General features: G+C 42.0%; 1 protein-coding gene across 1 annotated transcript; it reads right to left on the minus strand.

The window, feature by feature from the left end:
* Window positions 1–985: 985 nt before the first annotated feature.
* GMFB (glia maturation factor beta) lies at window positions 986–19,277 on the minus strand. Its single transcript, XM_004584838.3, has 7 exons — window positions 19,037–19,277; window positions 11,062–11,158; window positions 10,074–10,123; window positions 9,384–9,433; window positions 8,846–8,928; window positions 6,517–6,590; window positions 986–4,697 (listed from the first exon to the last, which is right to left on the minus strand). The coding sequence occupies exons 1-7, from the start codon at window positions 19,037–19,039 to the stop codon at window positions 4,626–4,628; spliced, it is 429 nt and encodes a 142-aa protein (XP_004584895.1). The 5' UTR covers window positions 19,040–19,277; the 3' UTR covers window positions 986–4,625.
* Window positions 19,278–20,691: the final 1,414 nt, after the last annotated feature.

Consider the following 20,691-nt stretch of genomic DNA (forward strand, 5'->3'; position numbering starts at 1 on the left):
CTCCTTGCATGTGCCATGATCTCATATGGGCACCTGTTAAGTGTCCCTGCTGCTCCACTTCCCATCCAGCTCCCTTCTTGTGGCCTGGGAAGGCAGTAGGGGATGACCCAAAGCCTTCACAACTCCATAACCATGTAAGAATCCTCAAAGAAGTTCCTGGCTCCTGGTTTCGGATCAGCTCAGCTTTGGCCATTGCAGCCATTTGGGGAATGAATCAGTGGACAGAAGATCTCTCCATATCTCCTTCTCTCTATACATCCGCTTTTCCAATAAAAATAAATCTTATATATATATAAGATTTTATAGGTAAAATATATATTATATATGGACTATTATATATAATATTATGTATTATATATACATTTAAGTGAAGGTGAAAAGATTTAGTTTGGCTGAGTCACTAAGTGGCCCAATATGTGAAATAAGGATTCCACACTCTCTTTGTGAGATTCTTGGAAGACAAAACAGGCACACATAAATTACTCCTTTCACAATCATAACAAATTCTGACTTCTACTACATATTCAGTCACCAGAAGTACACCTAAAAACCCTAAATATTAGTGATTTGCATCCATTTAATAGATATTATTAAACCCATATCATGTAGCACAGCCTGCAAAAAGGCAGACGGGGCTTCAATGAATGCTTACTAAATGGTTATAAACTATATTCAATTAAAGAACCTTAAATTCAGTTTCTTGGGAAGTGCACAGCTCTCCTAACTTCCAACTCCCCCTCTGACAGCAAGGGTTCATCATTTGAAATTCCCTCAACCACTCAAAGGAATCATCTTGGCATGAGACAGAGTTTGGATCATCATTTCATCAAATTCTCCCCACACCAAACTGTTAGGTGACTCTGGTTTATTTGCTGCTCACTTTTTTCAGATAAACTGCTAAATCAGTGTGTGACCCATGCCAACTGAGTGAGAAGGTATCAGTAACTCCAAAGGGGAGAATTGTCAAGAACGAAAAATTCATAAGTCCTTTCATGTCAACATTTTATTTAAACCAATAACGAGCACCATGCTTAACAGAAGACTGTCCAAAATAAACATGCAATATGAACTAGCAGAGACTGAAACCACAGCTTAAGAAGTTGTGCCAGTTGTTGGTTTTGTTAAACACTGACAGAAAACTGTTGAAATTCACAAGACTAAACCATTTATGTTTCAAGCCTCCTGGATGAGATTATATTGGACCATGTAAATAGATGGGAACTGGCCTCCCATGTCAGTGACCTCCATACTCAATAAGCATATGTGTACCAATCATATTCCAAAAAGTAGGAAAACATGGTTTGTACCAAAAGCTTAATGGAGTTGATTGAAACATCACAGGAATATGACCACTAATTTGAAATGTCAAATGATATAAGAAACAAATTTCTCAAGAATATTCAACTTGGAACCATCAGTTTTAAGTGGCATAGAAGATTATTTACATTCTTGCATAAATACAAAATTAGATTTGTCCTGAAATGTTTGAAACACTTCTTCATATAAACTGTAAAGGCTCAAATCTTATAGATTCCAGTATTATGTCTAGTGAACACAAAGGGAAAGCTACCGTACTAGGAATACTTGAACTGACAGAACACAAGCTACCCTCTACTCCCAACAAATACCAGCATTGAAATGCTTATGAAAATATTATTCATCACTAATCCACATATAGATTGACATTACTTGGGTTTTAAAAGTAGTCCAGACATTCTTAAAAGTACACCTTCCTTAATATCTATAGTGTGGGGCAAAAACAGCCAAGTTTAATTTGGCAATAAACTCCCCTTCCTGGGAACTTTCAAAGTGTCAGACCAAAGTACAGTTTATGGCTACGTTTGACTCCTGAAAATAGGAGATTAAAAGAGAAGGAAAAGTGCTGACAGACTTTTTTACCACACAGATTATTTAATGATGACAATAAAAAAAAATTTAGGAACACCCTCTTAAACAAGAGTATGTTTAATTGCACTAGGCATTTAGTGACCTCTTTAGAAAGAGACAATTCAAACATCTATTATTTTAGAAATCAAGTAAACAAAACAGTCAACCAACTTCTTTCCTAACATAATTGCTTCAAAACCGGAACAAAGTAATTATTATTCAAAACTCAGACATTTTGGAATTTCAGCATAGTGACCTGAGAACAGTTTTCTTCACATGTCATTTATGTTGCCACAAAAAAACATGCTAAAATGCAGACTGGGATTACTTGTTGATTCTATTTTGACATTAGATGCTATGCAGAACTTATGCAAGCCAACAATCTCAACATTAACGCTGACTTTAAGGATCATGGAGGAGGTTCCCAGGGAAAAGGGTCCTGCACAGAAGGGAAGATTAAGATTTAAGGCTGAGTGGTAATGGTCATACCAGAAAAATAGGGAATGTAAAAACTGGAATTATGAAATCTAGCTGGAGTTACTTACTCTCTGAGGGAATGCGGAAAAAGATAGCAAATTGGAAATAAACTTGAAAAGGGCAATGTAAAATATACTTAGGATACAAGGAAAGATTCTACAAATGTTTGAGAATGTGTTAGAGCACAGGATTTCTAATTCTCCCTACAGGACAGAAGGAATACTTATCTCCTAACCTCTAACTGCTGTCTTGCAATATACATGTTATTGATGAGAAGTCAGACAAGCTTTAAAAAAGATTATTTATCACAGCTCTCTGCTCCTATTGCACAACAGGAAAAAGTAAGAGTTCTGTGCATGGCAGTTGGTGCCCCCTGACATCATGGAGGAATTCCAAATTGGAAAAAACATTAAAAACAAAACAGATAAGACCAATTAAGGAACCTCATATTTAAAACACATTTTTGCAGCACAAGTGTCTCTTACTAATGCGAATCAAGTGAAACAGAAACTGATTTCCTTCATTCAAAAAGATTAAAAACATTCACTACTCACTTGGATTACATTTGCATTTATGTAGAACGATAAACTAGCAATTTTCCAACATCAAAATACCTGTTTAAAGAATTCTTCAACTTCCTGTGTTAGTTTCCTCTCTCAGAATTGGAATGCAGAATCCTTCCTATTCATTTGCCACACAAATGCCTACTCTAGCACTTCCTCATCTCCAACTGACTTCGACTGCTTCCTGACTCCCAGATTAGGGAAGCCAAACTGTGGGAAAGAGAAGATGCTCTGTTCTGTTCTGCCAGCATTCCCACCATCGTTACCACTTCACTAAAGTTGACACGAAAACCTAGAACGTGAAATGCAAAGAACTTATGAATGGGAAATACACCAACATAAGAATGCCTTGGCTAGTTCTGAAATGACTAAGATATTCTTAATATAAAAATTCACTTACCAAAAATTGTTGGTCTATAGAGCTCTGGACCTTGTATCAAGTCAGCATTGAACAATTACATACATGTTGCTTTGTAAAGTGTGCTATACATTATAATCCTTGTGTATACCAAGGAAGCTGTCATCTAACAAAACTAGGCTGGCTAACTACTCATGCATCCAGTTTAGAGTATCTTCTGACATTTAGGATATAAGATGTTGATGTATTAATAACATTATTCACTACGGCCAACATTTTAAGACAAGTATTTTTTCTTATGGCACAAAGCTAATCACAAATATACCCCCAAATCAAAATTCTCAACTGCCATTATTCACTAATGCAAGCAAATAGTTGGACTTTTAAAAATATGAAGTTAGTTTTATTACAAATTTTAGATATACACATTAGAAAATTAGTTTCACTTGGACCCTTTAAAAAAGTATTAATTTCAGCAAATTTGGAATACTGGCAGTGAAAAATTCTTACACTAACTTCAAAGCTAACAAATCAAAGGCACAATATTAACACACTTAAAATCATTAGTGTTCACAGGACATTAAGAGATGCTTTGTTAAGTAAAGTGTTATGAACCTAGACTCGAAGCTATCTAGAGATAACATAATCAGGAATGAAGCCCTTGATTAGCACACCCCACCAGTTGCTAAGTAAGACTAAGATCTAATTTGCACAAGAAAACCTAATTCTATCACAAAATCTAATTACCAAATCTTAAGAATGACTGATAAACACAGTTCCTGGATTTAAGTAAAAAGAGCGGAAAACCAAAGGAGGTATGGAATTGAGAAAAAATGTCCTTGTAACACAGATTATGCTACAGTAAATTATTATTCGTGGCTCAAAATTTGGGTCATTCAAGTCTTTTACTCCAAATTAACTGAAATAATTTGAAAAGTGATACTATGCTATTTTCATTTATCTATCAACTGCTAATTTCCAGTATTTATCAAAAGGAGGCAACTGTTGTCTATCACAATCTAATACCCACTTTGCAATGGTATCTGTAAATTGCAACAAATTCTAAACCATAGGTTATAGAAATTAACCACAAGAGTGCAAAAAGTCCCTGGAGGAAAGGAGTCCACCTAACAATTACATATACAAGGAAACATTTTACAAAGTTTCATTACTATGAAGATGATTCCCTCTTTTTCAAATTTTGCACAAATAAAGAAATTTTCTTTACTGCAGGAAACATACTGTAAGTAACAGTGCATTTTTAGGCATAAATAAGTATTTATGTCTGGTTCCAGTATGGTCAGGTTAATACATAAATACTTAGAACATATAAGTTCACATCAGTGGAAAAATCCCAGCTTCTCACGTAACCACTCTTCAGTTAGGTCTTCAGTATTTCTTATTTCAAACACCTTAAGAAAAAAAAAATGCAGGTCATACTCTGATACTCTTAAACAACAAACACATTATATATTATTACATACCAAATTCAACTTCCTTTCATATTGGTCATGATTTTCCCAGTATAATAAATTAAGTAAACCTTTTAGGCAGTACATCGTTTAAATGCGAAATATTCAGTTACCAAAGCACAATAATCAAGATGGCATTAAAAACAAATTCTCTTAAAAGCACAAAACTACAAATATCAAAAGAGAGTACCTATGCAAATCTTTCCACTAGATAAGATACCCCAGGTACACACAACTAAAATTAACTTAGTTAAGAGTTAGAGAAGCAGAACTCAGTCTACAACTGTCTGATCATGCAATGTTAATGCCAGCAGTGGATGGTTTTGGTAAGGATGGACTGGAGGGCCACAGCCATATGCCCAGCAAGACTCCAGATTAACACAAGTCCAAAAGGTTTAACAGCTACACGCAGAGAGACCATGTACTATAGCAGATGATACAACTGAAGACCAGACCTGAGCCTGAAACCTTGCTCTGCAAGGTAGCCCTGGGAAGGTCACCCTCTGAACCAGCTTTCCTGTTCAAAGTATGGGAACATCCAGGGTGCTTAATCATCAACTCAGAGACTGTTTAAGTGTCCTCAGCCTTATCCAGGGGTACAGAATCTTTTTTTTTCTGCCAAAGGCCATTTGGATGTTGGTAACATCATTCCAAGGCCATATCAAATTACCAACAGAAAAATTAGCCTTCTACACATTTACTGAATTTCAAATCTTGCCTGCAGTGACCTTGGAAGGACCAAACCAAATGGCCATAGGGTTGCAGTAAGAATTCAACTGGTTTATTTATAAAAGTGACTTGTAATATTTCAACTCTAGCCCTTCAAGGTCTCCCAAGGATTCAAACAGATCTGATACTCCATAATCTCCCCCAACCTCTAGAGTAATACCACAGTGCTCCTGTGACACAAATGAGAAAAAAGCTGTGTTCTAACATTGGTGGTACCAATGACAATTGTATAGCCTAAAGCAGGGGTAGGACATGTCCAAAATGCAGGCCATACAAGGCTTGTAAAATCATCATGCTCTGAATTCTTAACAATTCTAGCACTCTTCAGCAACTTTAGTGAGCAGTTCAATACTGGAGTCCAGCACAGAACATGGTTCATTTCAGGCTATGGAAAATGTCTCACACAGCTTCAAAGCTGGCCTTTATCTGTCAGCACTTATATAAAGAACTCTTGGGGACAGCAATTTCACATGTGGCTGAAGTTGCTGCCTATGGGTGCCAGTTCATGTCCTGGCTATTCTAATTCTAATACAGTTCCCTTACTAGTGGCCTGGGAAAAGCAGAAAATAGCCTAAGTGCTTTGGACCCTGTACCCACATGGAAGACCCCAAAGAAGCTCCTGACTTCAGCATGGCCCAGTCCCAGCCTTGGAGCTTTCTGAAGAGTGAACCAGTGGATGGAAGGTCAGTTGGTTGCTTGATAGTTTCCTTTCTCTACTTGGGTCTCTCTCTGTGTGACTCGGACTTTGAAATTAAAGATTAAAAACAAAGAAACCTTCGATAGATTAAACTGTTACAGTAGCAGCTCCATAGCTGTCTACATTTTTAATGTAATTTTTAAAAATTCATTCACCACTTAAAAAAAACATACTTCGGTTCAAATAATTATTTATTTCCAACTGATTTACTGCTTTGACCTAAATAACTTGCACCTGCATGAAAAACACTTTACTCTTCAGACTGTTTTAACTATTACTCTACACTGTAAGGGAAAATATTGTCTCAACAAGCGAGGCAAATGTAAACAGCACCTTGGTGAGTTCAGCTGTTTGGACTAGCTTATTCTTACTCCCAGCATACATCATCTGTTGTTCAGGCTTACATCCTGGAAAAGAAAGATTGGCGGAGACGTGAGGCACAGATTTGGAATGTGAGGGGCACTCATTATGTTTATTTTTAAAACAGCACATTTAGTATTTCCTTTGTTTACAATTTGGTCTAAATACATACGAGCTGTATTTTGAGTCTACATTGCAGATGCCTGTACAAAGAGACGTTAATTCAAGTATAAATACGTTTAAACATCAGCAAATGAGTCTAGAATTCCAAGATCACTTTTTTTTAAAGATTTATTAATTTTTTTAATTGGAAAGTCAGATATCAGAGGAGGAGAGACAGTGAGGAAGATCTTCCATCCACTGAGTCACTCCCCAAGTGGCTGCAATGGCAGAGAGCATGGTGGGAGACCCAGAAGACTCCTGGTTCCTGGCTTTGGCTTGACACAGCTCTGGTCACTGCAGCTGCTTAGGGAGTGAATCATCGGACAGAAGATCTTCCTCTCTGTCTCTCCTCCTCTCTGTATATCTCACCTTCCAATAAAAATAAAATAAATCTTAAAAAAAAACTTTTAGGACTTCGTTAATTTTCTAATTTTTTCACTTTTATTTTTTTTTATTTTTTTTTAAGAAGCTATTAATATATTTCCCATAAGAGTAATCGTTTGTCATTTACTAATTCAGTGACTTTTTTGTGGAACTACCAAGAGTAATGTGTATCAACTTTTATTTTATTTTTTTTTTTTATAATCTATTTTATTGTATTGTTGTTGACAATCTTTACATAGTTAATTACAGTTAAAGAAAGAAAAAGAAAAGAAAAAAAAAGGTTCAGGGGGATAGGGAAGTGGGTAATACTATTATGTCCACATTGTTTCCATCTTGTATCTGAGGTAAAGGGGGATATTGAGGGGGAAGCCCCACCCGGTTTCCCGCCCACCCCAAGTCCCGGATGTGGGGCATGCTCTGAGATATGTGCTCGAGTGGTGTTAATAGTTCTCTGGTTATGAATCGCTGCCAGTTTCGCTCGATGAGGTCGTCCACTGATTGATATGGTCCATCATAAAGTCTCCATTAGCCCCATATATCGCTGCCAACATATAGCTGAGATGAATGATTGATCTGCTCTGTCTTCTGTCTTTTCTTGATTAGAGTTCTGAGTCCAGCAGTTCGATTAGGGAGATCTCCAAAGAAACTTTGAGGTATTCCCAGACTAGTTTCTTGTATGCTCTAGCAAGCTGTTTTCACTTTTAAATTGACACATAATAATTGTACGCACTCTTTACTCTGATACTAAATATCAAGATCAATTTTATACATGCTGAAAATATATAAGGTTTTGGGATGATAGCAGGCCAGTGGAACAAGGAGATCTCTGAAAAAAAAATTATTTTGCTCCCAAATGAAATTCAAAATATATTGAAGTACACTGTGAAGTGTGAGCAAACGGTAAAAATAACATTTAGAGCAGAGTTCCAAGAGGAGTGTTTCCTGCTGGCTTCAACACTGGTGGCAGCAGTTCTGGTAACTGGTTCCTTAAATACCAATACCCTACCTTAGCACCCAATAGAAGCCATCCTGGGATCACTCTGAATAGTACCAGCACTTCACTGGTAACCACGATTTCAAAGATAAACATGATTTATACAGAGATCACACACTTATAAACAACGTTAAAAAATATTTCCTGGGTCCAGTGCGGTAGCCTAACAGATAAAAGCCTTGCCTTGCACACACCAGGATCCCATATGGGCACCAGTTCTAATCCCAGCAGCCGTGCTTCCCATCCAGCTCCCTGCTTGTGGCCTGGGAAAGCAGTCAAGGATGGGCAAAAGCCTTGGGACCCTGCACCCGCATGGGAGACCCGGAAGAGCTCCTGGCTTTGGATTGGCTCAGCTCTGGCTATTGTGGCAACCTGGAGAGTGAATCAGTGGATGGAAGATCTTCCTCTCTGTCTCTCCTCCTCTCTGTATATCTGACTTTCCAATAAAAATAAGTAAAATATGAAAAAACATTTCAAATAAATAAAAATATCATTGCATTTCAAAATCCTTACAGTTTAAGTATGGTTAGGCCAAATAATTATACTCATCGGATTTTATCTTAAGAAAATAAATAGCTTCCAAGAGATGATGCTATATAAAAGCTTCCTTCCCGGGTTATATGCAAGTGCATGTGATCATACATTAAATTTAGATATTTAGCACTTTTTATCTTTAAAATCATCATATAATTCGCCTGCTATAAAGAAAGCTTAGAGCAGAACCAAAGCATATTTTAATATGATCGAAAGAAATGCACTTACCAACAGGACTGGAGAAAATGAAGCACAGAGGATATGAGACTCTTCCATCATCATGCTGATATTTATAACTATACACAATGAAGGTTTTTCTCAAGTTAAAGAAACTAACGTCACTGCTCTACGAAAAGTGCTTACCAATACCTTGGGGAACACCAAATGGTAAGATTTTATTCATTTAGGGCACATTTTCACTATTTATTATCTTTCCACAAAATTACAAATGAGCTCCAAAAGTAAGTAATGATATCATAAAATCTCTCCACAAAAAGTGTATTATAGAATGGATTTAGTAGGAATTTTCCTTTCTCAATTTTTATTAAACACACAAAATAAATGGAATGGTTTGGAAAAACAACACATCAACTCTTTTCTTAGTTCACTAACATGTACATCAATTTTCATTTGGTTGTGATCATGACAGAGAAGGCTATCTTATAAAACATGTTTCTAAAGGTGTAACAAATGAGCTCATAAACAAAAATCTGACCAGTGGGGCCGGCACAAAAACCATGTTTTTAGAGCACGAAGAAAAGGATATCGAGGTTGTCGTTCGGGCAGTTCGTCTTTAAGCTCATCCGGCGAGATGCCCTGGAACGGTGGAGAACAGTATCTTGGGAGCACTCTCCCACCAGACACCCACACTACTAATACAAATCCCCTGCCACAAGCAACACAGGAAATGAAATCGGACTAAACTGCTCATAAACTGGGATCACTGAACTTTCAGTTCACTCCAAGCCCTTTCTGCTGGCCCTCAGCTGAGCTGCAGGGATGGGGCTGAGGGCTCAGTCCTGCCTGCTCACATCCCACCTGCCAGGAGACACTGGGCGACAGAAGTCAATACCTCAGGAAACCACAACCTCCGACTTCAGAAGTTCATTTGTGTTTGCTCTAAGCTAGCTACCTAATTTGACAAACCAAATGCTCCAGTTGTGGGGTTTTTGTTTTTAATGACTATCCAAGCAATTTAGAAGCAAGTTGTAAAGTTGACTCACTTTGTACTGGGCAGACAGCCCTAACTCCTACCACTGGTCACACCAGCTTTTATGGATGCTTTAAAGTAGTTAAATCAGCAAGACAAGACACTACACAATAACTAGCACATGTTTCTCATGCATAATAAACACATATTTAAAGGAAGTTCAAAACTGATCTGAAAAAGTCAACATAGCACCATTTGAGCAATAACTGCTTAACTATAAAATTTCATTTGTTTCATTGAACAAACCTCAAGTTCTTCATCCAGTACCACCAGGCGTTTATCCTTGTCAATCTTCACTAAAACAAACAAACAAACAAACATGAGTATTTTGTGTTTCAAATGTGACCCTGATCTGCAGCAACCACAGTTCTGTCCTTTTCCGGGCCATCTAAAATAAAATTATCAAAGCAACACATGCATAAAACTCATTTACAGTTTCAATTAATGCCCAATTTGCTAACTTTATTTTCCATTTAAAAGCTTTTACGCACATTCCTAGCACGTGGTTCACTTACTCAGCACTTCATATTAACATTTCACATTTACTATTCATATGAAGAACGTTTTAACTCAGGTGCAATTTCCCACCTGAAACAGTGGTTGCAGCTGAGACTGGTCTATGTACAGCGTGCCTAAAATGTCCAGATAAATGGACTAGTGGGCAGGATGGAGAAAATTCCGAGATGTCTAGTGTGTCCAGTGTCAAGATTTCCTGGCATAGGACTATTATCACTGCTGGGAAGGCAATTCCCAGAATTCTCTGCATATTCAGAAAACAGACACTTAAAAGTGCTCTCTACATGACAGCGAACAGAGTTCAGGTTTAACACTGGAATGCGGCCAAGTCATTCTGAACACCGCGGTGTGCCTAACCAATTCACTCAAGCTACTAACTAATTCACTCTCATTTGAGGATGAATAACCAGGCTATTTTTAGATCTCTAAGAGGGCAGCAGTGGAAATGTATTCAAATATTTCCTATGTGACCAAGCAGCACGCCTTCTCCAGGGCTGGGAACAGGACCATGGGCGAGGAGGCACCTGACCCCTGTTTTGTGACCTCAGAACTGGCTGTTGCTCTTACTTTTAAGTGATCAATAATGCTGGTAGTGGAGCATGAAACAGGAGGAGGCAACATCATTCTCTAAAGGTTCACCTTATTCAGTATAGCTATACGGGGGGGGGGGGGGAACCAAACTAACATCATGCATCCGAGACAATCACTTTTAGCTTACTTATAATGGCGGCATTGTTTGTTTCTTTGCGAAAACGAAACTTTCTCAGCTTTTCCACTAAATCTTCAGCAACATCACAGACCACCAAAGACTCACTCTATAAGAGAAAAGTGGGATGCCATGACTTCAATGTAGATTAAGTTATAAAACCTAGAATTTTTCTTTTGCATAGTTTTATTTCTTTTTCCCCCATTTTTTTTATTACTTACGTTGCATTATGCGACACAGTTTCATAGGCTCTGCGATTCCCCCAACCTCTCCCCGTGCCCTCCCTCTATGGTGGATTCCTCCACCTTGTTGTAGTATTACAGATCAAATTAAGTCCAGATTCTTTCTTCGCAAACATACACCAAACATAGAGTCCAGCATCTTATTGTCCAGATAAATTCAACTGTTTCTTGGGGAGACCATCTCTGGTCTAAAGTTAAAGCTGGCAGAATATCATCCTGATCAACTGAAAGCCCCAGCACATCATCAACAATCATTTACAACATTATGGAATTAATTGACATGGTATTGAATAATGAATATGTTAAAACCATGCAAGTTCATAACCATATCCTGTGACTACTTCATTGACATTATTTTTTGTAAAACCTAGAATTTTTTAAAAAATTATCTGATATCTCTAAAAGTCAGTTATGTGAAAGCATTCAAGTAAAACTCATGAACATTTGAAAGTTTTTAAATTTGACAATCTTTGATCTATACTGTTTAATCATAAACTTTTATTCAGCTAATCAGTAAAGCATACTTAGCTTTTTCTCTCTGTTAAAAATGTCTCAAAAATCAGACCTAAAATTCTGTAACTGTATCAAAATTGGAAAGGATGGGAAGAATGTGAAAAATGCCAAGGAGCATGATGTAGAGTTCAACAAGGCAAGCAGAACATTTCACACTGTGCAAGAAGAATGGAAAAACGCTCTTACTGTGCTTGCTTAGAGCCAGGAAGTACTGGATCATTTTTGGATCTCACAATTATGGATGGGAAAAATAACAGAAGCATAAAAAACTGCCTATAAGATTAAAGAGTAAAATAGGGCCCGGCGGCGTGGCCTAGCGGCTAAAGTCCTCGCCTTGAAAGCCCCGGGATCCCATATGGGCTCCGGTTCTGGTCCCGGCAGCTCCACTTCCCATCCAGCTCCCTGCTTGTGGCCTGGGAAAGCAGTCGAGGACGGCCCAAAGCTTTGGGACACTGCACCCGCGTGGGATACCCGGAAGAGGTTCCCAGTTCCCGGCTTCGGATCGGCGCACATCGGCCCGTTGCGGCTCACTTGGGGAGTGAATCATCGGACAGAAGATCTTCCTCTCTGTCTCTCCTTCTCTGTGTATATCTGGCTGTAATAAAATGAATAAATCTTTAAACAAAAAAGATTAAAGAGTAAAATATCTTAATTAGATGACTATGGAAATGGAAACACAACAGGAATTATTAAGAAACTATAGGAACGGGCCCGGCGGCGTGGCCTAGCGGCTAAAGTCCTCGCCTTGAAAGCCCCGGGATCCCATATGGGCACCGCTTCTAATCCTGGCAGCTCCACTTCCCATCCAGCTCCCTGCTTGTGGCCTGGGAAAGCAGTCGAGGACGGCCCAATGCCTTGGGACCCTGCACCCACGTGGGAGACCCGGAAGAGGTTCCAGGTTCCCGGCTTCGGATCGGCATCAACCCGTTGCGGCTCACTTGGGGAGTGAATCATCAGATGGAAGATCTTCCTCTCTGTCTCTCCTCCTCTCTGTATATCTGGCTGTAATAAAATGAATAAATCTTTAAAAAAAAAAAAAAGAAACTATAGGAACAAAACCAGATTAAGTAAACATGAATAGATGTGTTACAAGAATCTTTTAGAAGTTACGAAGAAATACTAGAGAATTTTCCCCAGAAATCTGGCCAGGAAATGATCCAGGGTAATCTTCCACGGCAGAGGTCTGGCAAAGCACCGGAGGAGCCACTGCGATGCCTGCACCCATCTAAACTGCCTGGGTTTGCCTTCATTCTGGATTCCTGCTTCCTGCCTAAGTACATCCAGGGAGGCAGCAGGTAACGGCTCCAGCATTGGGATCCCTGCTACCCAGGTGAGAGGCCCAGATTGAGATCCTGGTTTCTGCCTTCTGTTTGACCCAGTCGAGCCGACTGCAAGCATTTGGGGAGATAATCAGCAAATGCGAAATCTCTACCTCTCACTCTCTGCCTTTCTGATAAATAGTTTGACAGTTCGATAATTTTGCGAAAAAAATAATAATAATAGTAATCTCCTTTCATAGTATAATGTATGACTACTAACAAAAGAATAGAAATACTTTTTAGAGGGGTGGGGGTGTTTGAGTCCCAGCTTCTCTACTTCACACGAATGCTTAAGGTGCCTGGGAAACCAGGAGAAAATGGCTAAAGTCAACTCCTGGCTCCTGGCATACGACCAGCCCAGCTCCGATTGTTGGGGCAGGTTGGGAAGTGAATCAATGGATGGCAGATGGACCTCTCTCTGTAACTCTTCGAAATAAATAAAGACTTTTACTATGCAAAACTCAAAACTATATACAAAAGTAGGGAGTAGTACAGTTAGACTCAATCAGTTTCAACTATTCTCAACATGAAGTCAATCTTACACCATCAATATTGGTCCCAAAGGCCAGAAGTTATTTCATTTGTCAATATTTTAGCATATATTGTTAAAGATAGAATGTGCCATAAAAACACATAAGACACTAGAGCTACTCTACCTTAAAGGTCGGACAATGATTTCATTTTCAAATATTCAAGTAGTATTCAAATTTCCCCTATCATTTTTATAGCTGTTTTAATTGACTCAAGTTCCAAACAACATCCACCCACTCTGATCTCTTTTCTTTTTTTTTTTTTTAAAGATTTATTTATTTTTATTGGAAAGGCAGATGTACAGAGTGAAGGAGATACAGCGAGAAAGATCTTCTGTCTGCTGGTGCACTCTGCAAATGGCCTCAATGGCCAGAGCTCAGCCAATCGGAAGCCAGGAGCCAGGAGCTTCTTCCAGGTCTCCCACATGAGTGCAGCATCCCAGGGCCTTGGCCCATCCTCCACTGCTTTCCCAGGCCACAAGCAGAGAGCTGGATGGAAAGCAGAGTAGCCAGTACATGAATCAGTGCCCATAGCGGATGCTGGTGCCTAAGAGGCGAATATTAAGCCAACAGAGCCATTGTGCCAGCCCCAGAATAAAAATTTAGTAAAAAGCTTCCTTTTTGATCCTGTATTGGATTAGATACATGATAAAACAGAAAAACCCATCAATTTTAAATTGCCTTTCAAATTAAGAACACTGGTATCACGTGAGGTATAATAAGACCATAAAACGCACTGTTACACAATCAAAAAGTACACACAATTAGTAAGTACTACAGAATAAATATCCCTATAAAGCTTATATTTTTAGTTCTCCTTACAGATGTTAAGTCATATGGAATCTTCCTGAAGCTAAGATTTAATAGTAGCTCATTTTTCCCCCATCTTCCAATAACAACATTAAAGTCAGAAAACCAGGATTTCCATTCTCTCTCCAATGAAAGGCATAACCCACTTGTGAAACATATGTAATTTAGTTTTTTGGTTAGGCAAAGATCAATTTGTCATGAAAGTTTTATCATCCAAGTGTAATACCCAGAGCTGTTGGTGTGAAAGCTTGACATTCTGGGAACGGAAACCAAGTGCAGGGGCGGGCATTGTGGTGTGCCAGGCTGTCACAGCAGCACTCCATTCTGCAGCATTAGTTAGCTGCTCCGCTCTGACCCAGCTCCCCACTGACACCCCTGGGAAGGTGGCAGAATATGGCCTAAGTCCTTGTGTACCCGCTACCCTCAAGGGAGACCAAAATGGAGCTCCAGGCTCCAGGCTTTGGCCTTCTCCAAACTGGCTGCTGCAGCCATTCAGGAAGGAACAAGCAGATGGAAGAGCTTTAAGATCTCTAGCCTTCCTCCTCTTTTCAAATAAATAAATGAATCTTAAAAGGAACAAAAATCAAATGAAAAATGTTGTACTTTAATTTGCATAGTTTGTTTTTGTTTTTACCCCTCCCGACACCATTTTAAAGGCCCTTAAACTGCTCAGCCAACTCAAACTGCTTAGTCAGATGCCTTCAAAGGAAGGACAGAATTTGGCAAAGCAGTTACGAAGCTGCTAGGGCCGGGCCACCGCTCTGGCTCTGTGGGCTGAACTGCTACTCGCACAGCATGCCACAGCAGAACATCAGTTCAAGTCCTATTTATTTGTACTTGAAAGGCAGAGTTATGGAGAAAGAGAGAGAGAGAGAGAGAGAGATCTTCAATTTGTTGAGTCACACCCCAAATGACCATAAGAGACAGAACTGAACTGACTGGAAGTCAGGTGCTTATTGCAAGTGTCCTATATGGATGCCCCAGGACTCAGGTCAAACTCCACTGCTTTTCCCTGGGCATCAGTACAGCTGAACTAAAAGTGGAGCAGCTGGGACTAGAACTAGTTGACCTATGCGATGTCAGAGCTGTGGGTAAAGGCTTAACATGTGTCACCATGGTGCTGGCTCGAGTCCTACTTCTTATGATACTTTTTTTAAGTCAGATACACAGAAAGGAGGAGAGACAGAGAAGATCTTCCATCCACTGATTCACTCCCTAAGTGGCCACAATGGCCGGAGCTGAGCCGATCTAAAGACAGGATCCCGGAGCTTCTTCCAGGTCTTCCACACAGGTGCAGGGTCCCAAGCCTTTGGGCCGTCCTTCACTGCTTTCCCAGGACATAAGCAGGGAGGTGATGGGAAGCGGAGCCGTTGGGATTAGAACTGATGCCCATATGGGATCCTGGTGTGTGCAAGCTGAGAGCTTTAGCTGCTAGACTACCATGCCAGGCCGCTGATTTTTTTTTTTAGATTTATTTATTTTCATTGGAAAAGGAGATATATAGAGAAGGAGAGAAAGAACAATCTTCCATTTGCTGGTTCACTCCACAAATGGCCATAATACCCAGAGCAGAGCCAATCTGAAGCCAGGAACCAGGAGCTTCTTCTGGATCTCCCACACAGGTACAGGGTCCCAAGGCTTTGAGCCATCTTCCACTGCTTTCCCAGGCCACAAGCAGGGAGCCAGATGGGAAGTGGAGCAATGGGATACAAACTAGCACCCAAATGACATGCCAGGACTTGGAGGTGGAGGATTAGCCAGTGAGTGGTTGTGCTTGTCCCTCCCTACTCTGATCTAGTTCCTCACTAATGCTAATGCTAACTTACCTGGGAGCAGCTCACGGCTCCTGGCTGTGCTTGGCACACCGCTGCAGCTGCAACTCTTTGGGGACTGAACCAGCAACTGGAAGCAGATGATAGCTCAGGTACATGAAAACTGGGCCGGAGTTCCTAGCTCCTGGCCCTGGCCTGGCTCAGCCATGTGGGAAGTTAAGGAATGAACCAACAGATGGAGTATTTTCTCTACCTCTGCCTTTCAAATAAAATAAAAAAAATTTAAATTCTTTAAACACTGAGTCTAATACAGGTGCAGGCCTTTCAGCTAGCAGTAAAGACACAGCTTTCCATGTCCATATTGGGGTGCCTGGGTTCAACTTCTGTCTCCCACAGCCAGCTACCAGCCAACACAGAGCCTGGGAGGCAGCAGTGATGACAGAAGTGACGGGGTTCCTTCCACACACATGGAGAAACTAGACTGAATCTCCCACTCACAGGTTCCATCCTGGCAGGGGACTCCGGCAGGCTTTCAACTGGGAGCTTTCTCTGCCTCTCAAAAAAAAAAAGCATAATGCTATAAAAACTGCTCCAGGGAGCTGGTTTTTTGAATAGTGAGTTAAACCACCACCTACAAGGCCACCCTCCCATACGGATGCCAATTCAAGTGGTGGCTACTTCACTTCTGATCTAAATCCCTGCTGACACACACTAGGAAAGCAACGGAAGATGGCTAAAGAATTTGGGGTCCCGACACACACATCAAAGACCAGGTTAGAGTTCCAAGTTCTTGGCTTTGACCATTTGGGAAATGAACCAGCAGATGGAAGATATTCTCTCTCTCTCCATCCTTCCCTCCTTCTCTCTCTGTAGTTCTTTCAAATACATAATACATCTTTTAAAAATACATGTGGTCCCGGTGTGATAGCATAGTGGTTAAGGTCCTCACTTTGAATGTGCCAGGATCCCATATGGGTGCTGGTTCTAATGCCGGCAGCTCCACTTCCCATCCAGCTCCCTGCTTGTGACCTGGGAAAACAGTCAAGGACAGCCCAAAGCATTGGGACCCTGCACCCATGTGGAAGACCCAGAGGGAAGTTCCTGGCTCCTGGCTTCAGACCGGCGCAGCACCAGCCATTGCAGTCACTTGGGGAGTGAATCATCAGATGGAAGATCTTCCTCTCTGTCTCTCCTCCTCTCTGTACATCTGCCTTTCCAATAAAAAAAAAAAAAATCTTTTATATATATATATGTGTGTGTGTGTGTGTGTGTGTGTGTGTAAGGTAGATGTCTCCACAAAGTGGAGAGTGCTGCTCAAGTGTTCACTTACTCGTGTTCCATACCAGCGACTGCTTCATGATCATCAAGACCTTGCAAAGTTTAGAGATACAATCATCAAAATAAATAAAACAGTCCTTGGGCGGACAACAGACCTATATCCAAAGGATCAAGCAAAAATATGTAAACCTGTACTTGAACTAAGGACTAGAAAGGAAGAGGCAGGATGCTACGAGCATCGATGACTGTGAGGACAGCAAGTGGAACCAGGATTCAACCAGGCACCTGGATTTCTGGCCCACTATCTTCACCACCACAAAGGAGCTGGGGATGAACTGGATATGGGGATTAAAAAAAAAGGAAACTGAACAGCACAATTCTCACAGTAAGTTCCAGAACACTCAGAAGATGGCTTGATAGGTAGGAGAGAAGGAATTCTATTCTGGAAAAACTGGGGGGCGGAGGTGTGAGGTACTCAGTGGAAAAAGACCTCAGGTGCAAGACAAGACCCTAGATACAAATTCGCAAGTCAGCGGCACAGAGGGGTCCCTGAAGCTGTGGACGCAGGTAGGGCCACAGAACAGAAAGGGAAGAAGAATGCCTGACTGGCAAAAAGGAGCCAGATGGACCGAGAGGGGTAGGAAGATAACCAGGAGTCTTTGTGCCCCAAAAGCCGAGGGGGTGAGCATGAAGGAAAGCACGTTTTGAACAGCAGCGGTTGTTGTCCCCACCCTGGAATGCTGCTGAAAGATCACCAAAGATCAACACTCAACATTGCCTAGGACTTCAGCGACAAGACCTCTGCTGTGGTTAGTGGGTTTAGAGTGAGGGAGACGCAGTGAGCCGGAGAGGTGATTTCTGTTTGCGTGGTTCCCAAAGAAACGTGAGCATCTTTCAATACTCCCTGGGAAGGCTCCAGAAAGATCTTTGTTGCCAAGAGATGTTATTCACTCCCTTTCTTTTTGGGCTGGAGGGTCATCCCACCGGGAGAACGCAAGCCAGTGCCCCCAGCACGCCCAAGATCCCACAACACCCAATTCTTCAAAGCCAAGCGCCAAAGCCCGGGGTCCGAGGACTTCCAACGACCTGAACTCAATGCGAGTCAGGGCAAAGAAAGCTTATTCCGAGGAAAGCAGAGGCTAAAGGTAGGCCGGGATCGCAGAGCGGACGAGCACAGCCAGGAAGAGGTTCCTCCGACCTGAACCCGGCCCTGGCAGGAGGAAGCCGGCCATTGCAGGGAGCAGTCCCCTGTCCTTGAGCTCTGAGGCCTGACGAGGACGAAGCCCCTAGCTCGTGGGCGCACCCTAGTCCTGGCTCGGCCGGAAAATGCTCCCCCGAGGCGGGCAGGCGGCGGCGGCTTGGGGGAGGCCACGGCCGAGGCTGTGGGCACCTGCCGGCTGCCCCGGGCGGAAGCGGCCGCTGACCCTCCCTGGGCACTGCCCGCCAACACCGGCTCCGGAAAACAGGAAAGCCCGGCTGGCTGGCCCAGCCCTCGGGCCCCCGCCCTCCCCGCGGCAACTCACCATTTTCCTTCCGGCCGTCCGCACCCCGTCGCCTTCTCCAGGTCCCTTTAAGAATGGCAGGGCGGCCGCCTCCCTTCCTGCTCCGGCGCCAGACAGCTTCGCCCCCACCGCCGACACGTGACGCCCGACGGCAGGAGGCTCGGCTCAAAAGTATCCGGAACGCGAACGCCTTTTCTGTCAGAAGAAAGATGCGTTGCGTGGTTACCAGCGAAGAGCCCCTCCCTGTATCTCCTTAAAACCTTGGCACCTTGCTTGGAACTCTTCAGGCTCTGAAAGTGACTCGCGGTGGAAAGATGGAAGGCGATGATTCCCGAGGTCAACGTGACAGCAGCTCCCCATGCCGATTGGATCACCTTCTAATTAAGCACACCTCCCTCCACCTGTCCTTTCCCCAAACCCCACCTGCTAAGTCTTGGTTAAGACATTGATGTTCCCGGTAGTACCTTGTTAACTCGAGTGTGATTCGATGATGGATGTGTAAGTGAGCACTCTCACCGGCCACTTCCTAATTGCTCGTTGAAAACTGTGCTACTGTCCTGTATCTGTTTGAGTGGTTCTTGTATCTACTAAACATGGCGAGTTTTACTACGTATAAACTTTAAAAATTTTTTTAAAGATTTATTTATTTATTATTGGAAAGGCGTATATACAGAGAGGAGGAGAGACAGAGAGGAAGATCTTCCGTCTGATGATTCACTCCCCAAGTGACCACAACATCCAGAGCTGAGCCTATCCGAAGCCAGGAGACAGGAGCTCTTCCAGGTCTCCCATGCGGGTGCAGGGTCCCAAAGTTTTGACCATCCTCTACTGTTTTCCCAGGCCACAAGCAGGGAGCTGGATGGAAAGCGGGGCTTCTGGGATTAGAATCGGCTCCCATATGGGATCCCGGGCGTGCAAGGTGAGGACCTTAACCACTACGCTATTGTGCCGCCCCCCCCCATTTTTTTTTTTTTTTTAAAGAAACCAAAGACTAGATCCTGCAGAACAGAAGGCAGAAGCAAGGAAACTTTAAGAAGTTACTGTAGCAATCCAGAGCATGTATCTTGGACCAAGGTGGAATGAGTCAGTGATTTGATGAGACATCCCAAGGCCAATGGAATTTTCCAGGTCGGAGGTTTCTACCCTGGGCAATGTTGACCTTTACTGTCAGGAGCTTCTTCCTCGCGGCTAAGCTGTGCTGTCACTGTGGGATGTTGAGCAGCAACATTGGACTTTGTACCCCCTAGAGACCACTGCACCTCTGAGACAACACAACCAAAAGACCTCCTGCCATAGCCAAAAGATCAGGTGGGCAGAGGATCGTCGCTCCCAGTGAGAACCATGAATGTGAATGAAGGTTTTTAAGCTTTGGGACACATACTAAGTATTCCCATACTGGTGCAATGGCTCAATTAGCTAATTCTCCCCCTTGCAAGTGCCAGTATCCCATATGGGCGTCATCGGTTCATGTCCCAGCTGCCCCACTTCCCATCTAGCTCCTTGTATGTGGCCTGGGAAAAGCAGTAGAGGACAGCCGAAAGACTTGGGACCCTGCACCCATGTGGGAGACTCAGAGCAAGCTCCTTGCTCCTGGCTTCGGATCAGTTCAGCTCCGGCTGTTGCAGCCATTTAGAAGTGAACCAGTGGGGGCCCGGTGCAGTGACCTAACAGCTAAA

The sequence above is a fragment of the Ochotona princeps genome, chromosome 6 (assembly GCF_030435755.1).
Source record: "Ochotona princeps isolate mOchPri1 chromosome 6, mOchPri1.hap1, whole genome shotgun sequence".
Lineage (NCBI taxonomy): Eukaryota > Metazoa > Chordata > Mammalia > Lagomorpha > Ochotonidae > Ochotona > Ochotona princeps.

Coding starts and splice junctions, on each gene's coding strand:
- GMFB (XM_004584838.3), bottom strand. Junction 10,124..11,061: donor AAACAATGCCGCCATTATAA/GTAAGCTAAAAG, acceptor TGTTTGTTTTAG/TGAAGATTGACAAGGATAAA. Junction 9,434..10,073: donor TACTGGATGAAGAACTTGAG/GTTTGTTCAATG, acceptor CCACCGTTCCAG/GGCATCTCGCCGGATGAGCT.